Raw genomic sequence first — 7,500 nt, 5'->3', positions numbered from 1 at the left:
AGAATCGTCACTTCCGGGCGACATGGGGATAAAAACAAACCAACAGGTATTATTCTGGAAAAAAAACTTGGGCGAAAAAGGAGGTGGAGACGTTCTGAAACTGTTGCCGGATGACTTCCATGGTAGCTCTTGGTTTAATGTGTCGGGTCCCTCTTTTCCATTGTTTGTATTGAGCAGGCTACACTGTGTCGCTGCTATGATGTCACGATGTTTAGGTAGCTGCCGCGGCGATCGACATCCGGCCTACCATAAGGGTACTGTCAGCGGTGGAAACGCAACCTCGGAACTGAGCTGGACTATACCGCCCCCTCCCTACCGGACTGAGGCGAACCGAACCGCACCCTCCGGGGGAAAAGCGCCATTAGTGTCTGAATGTTTCGATTTCTTACACTTCCGTTAATTTTGTCCATCGAGATGTAGATCTTTTTGATATCCTTGTTTAAACTACACATTTTTTAGTCGTTTTATAATGTTGAGGTAACCGAACAGATCAAAAGTCAGAATCCTGTTTTGGTGGCCAGAACGACATGAACCTTTTGAAGGCATGGAGTGAGAAAGTGTCCACATTGCAGAAATGTTCTTTAGATCTTATTGAATCTGCAGCAATAAAAAGGGGTTTGGAGAAGAGACTCCAACCCAGTTTGCAGCTCCTTAGGTGAACTGGCCCTTCCCTACAGAACAGCAGACCCCAGAGATGAATCCATCCAACATTACTCGGTGGTGGCTTCACCCTCTGAACCCTGCGTAGAGTCCACACGCACCCACGCAGACACATAGTTCAGTGGGCTGTACATGGGCAAACAGTCGTTTATACAATCACTAAACAGAAAATGCTCACTGACAAAAATTCCGGACTCATCTTTGCACCACTTATGTCCTCACAAAAGAGACACACATAAAGTGGTAGACGACATGTGTCACAACAGGGGGTTGATCCCAAACCACACTACCGTCCGCTACTTAGCAAATAACATTAGCGCCGCAAATAAGATGCATGACAACACACCCACACCCACCCCCCCACACACACACACGCACACACACACACACACACACACACATACACACACACAGAAACACACTCACACACACTTACACACACACACACACACACACACACACCCCCCCACACACACACACACACATACATACGCACGCACGCACACACACGTACACACACACACACACACACGCACACACACACACACACACACACACATACACACACACAGAAACACACTCACACACACTTACACACACACACACACACACACACACACACACACACACACACACACACACACACACACACAAGCTGTCAGCTGTAGGAGGGCCTGACATGTTTGGCACAGTGGGATTAGTGTGGCTCTTTCACAATGCAAGATTGTCTTTATGGTGCTGTCGCCAGGACACACAGTTTGACGTAAACAGCCAATCAGGCGACTGGGCGTCCAAATGCTAGCAGGAAGCTAGCATTGTATGGACAACTTCAAATGAATCACTGACAGTTATTATAATAAGTATTTGGATGCTACTTGAACAGTGTTACTGGGTTACTGGGGTTTGTGACCAACACATTGAAACAGGACAAGACATTGGGCAATACTTCAAATACATGATGAACGGTCAGCCGATGAAAGAGGGTAGAGTTGTCATAAGTCATTCTGACAGGACACACACACCCTTGCATTCATAGTGAAGGTTGGCGGAGGAATCTCTTAGAGAAGTGGACCCTATGAGGGAGGGCTTGGGACCCTATTTGAAGTCTCATGTCTGGGGGCGCTCGCTTTGATGAAGAATTGTAATGTGTTTTTTAACACTTTTTACTTTCATCCATTTGGGGCCTTCTTTTCTTCGTACTAGTATGTGTGTGTATTTGTGTCTATGCGTGTGCGTGTGTGTGTGTGTGTGTGTGTGTGTGTGTCTGTGTGTGTGTGTGTCTGTGTGTGTGTGTGTGTGTGTGTGTGTGTGTGTGTGTGTGTGTGTGTGTGTGTGCGTGTGTGCGTGCGTGCGTGCGTGCGTGCGTGTGTGTGTGTGTGTGTGTGTGTGTGTGTGTGTGTGTGTGTGGAGCCCAGGCGGGTGCTTTAAGGACGTGTTGGGTGTGGAACCGGTGCATGCTGTGGGGGTGGGAGTTGGCTCGTCCACCAAACAGCTCATACAGCTTTCGGTTGCTTTAACACTAGAACCTTTGATACGTTCAAAACACAAGCAGTTGTGTGTGGTTGGGTGTGTGATCCTGTCCATCGGTTCAAACGACAACAGACCTTGGAGTGCGACGGACCACCCAGGAGGAAGTTCACTGTGTGATTCGATCATATGTCACAATATCCTGCATCGATGTACGTTTCTTTCTTCAATTAGAAAAATGAAACGAGTCATGATTTATAACAAGTGCAACATTAGCTTGTGTTAAGGTATAGCCTCAACACTGGTGGGGCCAGCCTATCGCCTTATTCATTATGCGTTTATGTTTTGTGTGTGTGTGTTGGTATGTGTGTGTGTGTGTGTGGGCCCACTAAGATTCCATGGGAGGGAGATTGGGAAAATCCTGCGTAAATCTGGTTGCTCACACAACAAGCGTGAAAACAGAGGCTGTGTTTATAAAGTGTGAGGGAGCGGAGAAACGCCCGCCCCATCCTACCTACCACGTGTCAATTACAATAATTGCCAGGCTTCAATCAACCTCCACCCGATGAATTTCTCGATAAGCGGCTAACTTTCCGTTGAGGCTGGGGGGGAGGGCGATGGGTCGTGGTTTATCTGGGGTGGTCAGGGAGAATGCTTGTTGTCGTGACGACGTGAGTTTGCATTCTTCAACGGCTGATGAAATCTGGAGAGATAGTCAGGATGAAGGAGATAGAGTGGAACAATGGGTGTGTCATCTGACCAGTGTGTGTGTGTGTGTGTGTGTGTGTGTGTGTGTGTGTGTGTGTGTGGTTGTGTGCGTGTGTGTGTGTTTAGATGTATGTATGCGTGCGTTTGGGCAGGCGTGTGAGTATGCCGTTCAAGTGTGTGTGTGCATGCATGTGAGTTTGTGGGTGTTGGTGTGTGTGTGTGAGCATGCATGCATGTGTGTGCATGTGAGCATGCATGCGTCTGCTTTGTATGTGTGCGTGTATGTTTGTGTGTTTGTGTGTGTGTGTGTGTGTGTGTGTGTGTGTGTGTGTGTGTGTGTGTGTGTGTGTGTGTGTGTGTGTGTGTGTGTGTGTGTGTGTGTGTGTGTGTGTGTGTGTGTGTGTGTCTGTGCGTGTCTGTGCGTGTGTGTGAGCTGGCTGTGGAGGGGTGACCACACAGGCTTGAAGTGACGATCTCACCACAGGGGGATATAGGAAGGGGCGAGGAGACAGAGTGCAGCAGTCCTCAGATCTCGTACCGCTAGCCATGAATACAACGCCCGCTGCCCACCTATCACTCTGGTTGGAACAGCCTCAACCATCATGGTATCACGTCGTCTGACGCTTTCATTCCCAGCCTGTTTCTTGTTCTGAATTGTGAATTGGTTCACAGCCAATGGCAGATGAATCTGACACACACTCAAACCCACACACACCCACAAAGGGTTTAATGCAATACTCTGACAATATCACACATATGTCTTAAAGTGATACTGGTACGTCCCCCATAGCTAGTCCCAGGATTTTTCACCACCCGGACCACGGAGCCTCTAGCCCTGAGCGATGGAACAGAACTGTCTTTTCAGCACCACAGATCTACCCGCAAACACCCCTCGGACCCATCAATGGAAAACAAACATTTTCATGAATCACTTCCGCAGAGGCATTTTGTGAAGCCTTCCAGAACAGTTAGTTGAGGGCATCAAAGGAGGGAGCCATACAGGCATGGTCTGATGAGCAGGCCGGCCATGGTGTCACATGCCGGCCAGCCTCCCTGCTGCGGAGGAGGGAGAGGAGTTCAGCCCGGGGGGGGGGGGGGGGTCGAACCTCCAGCTCACAGAGCCATCCATCCATCACCTGGCCAACGTGTTGTCTTAGCATGGAACTGGATGTGTATCTGCTCTGGTGCATCGCTGCATCTTCCCACACGGAGAGCACCACTTAAGCTCTGCCGCCTGATTGGTCAAGAAGCACGTGAGCAGTTGGATCTTCAAAAAACACATTTAGAATTTTTATTATCTGCCTACCTATTTCCTGCCTTGGCTTTGGAGAAACAAAAACAAGTCAAGTCTAGTAGCAGTAATCATATCGTTTCAAAATCGACTTCTACATTTTGGTGTTATCCGTGTTTTACAAGGCCATATCACATCTCTGATGTGCAAGCAAACCTCTAGATTAAATCAATTCTCTCCAGATAATAACCTTGGCAAAACATGCATTAGCTTATTAGCTTGTTATAGCTATTTGGGGTCGCCATTGAGATAAAAACTATTTTCTCTTAATTTTAATGGATATGGTGGTTTGGAGGGTGTACTACAAGGAAAAACAAACAATTGAATGTGTCAAGCAGTGCTTTGAGTAATTTAAATAGACCTTCTTGCCAGAAAGATTTGCCAACCATGCTGACAGGAAGTCCTATTACCAGACAGGAAATGACGTTCATTATGTTCACTATTAATAACATCAGGAATCTAGGTAATTGAGCAAGAGAATGAATAGAAAAAAAACATTGAAGACAAAACAACGTATAAGAAATTATAAAATGTACTAAAACGTTTTTTATTTGTATACTTATATATTTGTATGAAACTTTTATACATTCAATCCTTATTCTAGTAAAATACTAGCCTCATACTTAATATAATACAAACACTGACACTATATTTAGCTGGTACCATTAGTTACTGAACTCTAATGTTAGCTATTCAGGCCTACAAGCCTGGTTAACCCAACCATTAGCCTCGATAAGTTAAATTGCTACATATCTAACCATTTTCTTTAATTATATTTTATTTACTCACCATATGGGCTATCATTTGAACCCTAACCCAACAACATACGATTATTTTACACAGTGCTCCTTTGAACACCCTGACCCTAACCCATCAGACCACGTATGCCAACGTTACCAGGTACGTTACCCTTTATGCCCAAATTACATCCATTTTGTCAGAGCAAGATTAAGAATAGGTTATTGTAAAAGGTTATCGCTAAGAACACCATGGATGGCCTGTGATGGATTGTCACACGTTGATGAAGTGTCCCTCGTAGTGGCGGTGGTGGTGGTGGGGGTGTTCTAGGAAAAACCCTCTGTGTTTGAGCGGAGTGCTAATATGTGCACACACTGGGGGGCTCGGACCAAGGGAACAATGTACGTGTGTGGGGAAGACAGAGCGCATTCTGGGAATATCTCTTGGTGTTTGGCTCAACACTGGCCTTTTCTTCTCCAAACAACCCCTATTCATCAGGACAATACGCCGTTCATTTGGCCGTAACCAGTGAAAAAACAAGAGATGTCCGAGCGGAGCGATGCCCCCTCTTGCACGGCCGTGCCACAGAAAATGTTTGATACGGTATGAGTGAGTCACCCAGAAGGGCCACAGGCTTCTCCCAGGGCCTTCTGTGTGTTGTACCAGAAGAGGAAAGTAGTATGCAAGAGGAGGATTACATTTATTTATATTAGTACACATCCGCAGAGTGGAGCAACATCAAGATTAAAGATGATTCAAAATGGTAATAATAAGCGGTGTGGGCTTTGCCATTGTTGCTCTGAAGAGGACTTTGGGGCGATCCCGCCCCCTGTAGCTTTGCATCAGAGAGCCCTAATCAGATGATTTAGGCGAATGTTGGATGGGGGGGATTCATATAATCTGTGTGTCATTAATTATGAGTCAGTAGGCCGCGCTCTCAGATTGGAGATGACAGCAAGCTCATATTCAGAGCTAATTTATGTCAGAACCCCACATTCCTGGCTATCGCCAGCCACCAACACCCCGATATCCCCCCGACAGCCCCCCACGCAGCCACCGGCCCCTCTAACTCACAGCTAATGTGAAGATGTTTACCACTTTTCAAGGAGGAATTTCATTAAACCTCTACACAGCAGCAGTAGCAGCAGCATTTTTAACAAGATTTATGCCTCTGAACTTTTGATCTTTCCAAGTTATACATCTTTTTCCATCTCACTTGGACTTTAAAAACTATGGGATGTATATACTGTGTCTAACAATAGCAACAATTTGGTTGAAAATGTTTCCATATTTTCAGTTGTAAGTAATTTAGAGCTTTTTGGTAATTGGCCAACAGTACATGGATCGCATAATTATAAGAACTACGTCATTGGTTCGGGATCAAGATCGGTTTTCACGTCCATTAAAGCCAAGGAAGCAGATTTCAAACAGAAAGAGAAAATCCAAATTTAGACAAAATGAAAAATAAAAACAATGACATGACAATAAACCCAAAAAGTACATTCTCCACCAGAATTAAAAATAAACAACACATGTCACACACTCCCCATTCAAACATCCCACAACTCCAGCATCTTCGGGTATCGAAAACAAAGTCAGCAGAAACGCAACACAAATGTGCCTGAGCATAAGGGGAGGTGAAGGGGCCAGATAGCCGCGTACTCACTGTCCAGGGAGAGCATGGAGTCGAAGATCTTGCACTGCACCTGCCCCGTGCTCTGGGAGGCACAGCTCATCCACAGCCCCTCGTACAGCCCCACGGCCGTGATGATGGCGTCGCCTGCATACGACGACTGCTTCCACTGGGGCAGCACCGTGGTGGAGATGATCCCTATCCATCCGCCCAGCGCCAAGAAGTAGCCCAGTAGCTGGAGCCCCGAGTTGGCCATCCTGCGTCTCCTTCGGTCAAACCGTTCTCTGTTCTCACGACGACCGGGTCACAGTTGTCTTTTTCTCTTTTGGTTTCTTTTGGTTTGTTCCTGCTCTGGTCCGTTGAACTCCTACAGCCAGATCCAAGCGAGAGAAGAGGTTTTTTTTATTGAATTCAGTTTTCTGTTAGTTACTGTTACCTCTAAACATCTCCCTCGTTCTGAGTACTTGAATTCTCATTTGAAGGCGTCCACTCTGTGAGTGCCTCTCTCTCTCTCTCTCCTTCTCTCTCTCTCTCTTTTTCTCTCTAGCGCTCTCTCTTCCCTCTCTCTCCCTCTCTCACTCTCTCTAGCTCTCTCTCTCTCAATTCCCTCTCCCTTTCGTGTCTTCTAGTGCTCGCTCGCCCTCTCCCCAAGTCCAGGGCTTGGATGTTGGTCACAGTTGGTGTAGCGCCGTTGAGTTGTGTGTCCTTCTGACGGCAGCTGTGGTGGGGTCTGTGTCTCTCTCGTGCCACAGGATCCACGTCCGTGTCTCTGTCTCTCTCTGTGTCCTCCCCTGGTTCTGACACTGTGTGTGTGGGGAGGGGGCTCAATGAATAGTGTCTCTCTCTGCTCTGTTTGACTGCTGTGATCGCCGGGTCATCAGTTCACCAGGCTGGTTCAGCTTCTTCCAGTTCCCTCTCTCTCTCCCTCTCCACTCTCTCTCTCTCTCTCTCTCTCTCTCTCTCTCTCTCTCTCTCTCTCTCTCTCTCTCTCTCTTACTCTCTC

General features: G+C 46.9%; 1 protein-coding gene across 2 annotated transcripts in view; it reads right to left on the bottom strand.

Annotated features, from left to right (window-relative positions):
- The window catches only part of cldn19 (claudin 19), a 14,912-nt gene extending 7,464 nt beyond the window's left edge, over positions 1 to 7,448 (bottom strand). Inside the window, exon 1 of one of the 2 annotated variants that reach the window (XM_030361533.1) lies at positions 6,531 to 7,448. In XM_030361533.1, the coding sequence (XP_030217393.1) occupies positions 6,531 to 6,753 (223 nt within the window). In that variant the 5' untranslated portion in view covers positions 6,754 to 7,448. The remainder of the gene's footprint in view (positions 1 to 6,530) is intronic. The other variant, XM_030361447.1, reaches the window with a different exon arrangement.
- Positions 7,449 to 7,500: the final 52 nt, after the last annotated feature.

Source organism: Gadus morhua, chromosome 1, assembly GCF_902167405.1.
Source record: "Gadus morhua chromosome 1, gadMor3.0, whole genome shotgun sequence".
Taxonomy (NCBI): domain Eukaryota; kingdom Metazoa; phylum Chordata; class Actinopteri; order Gadiformes; family Gadidae; genus Gadus; species Gadus morhua.
Note: the sequence above shows the minus strand (reverse complement) of the source record. Positions and strands in the feature narration are given on the sequence as shown.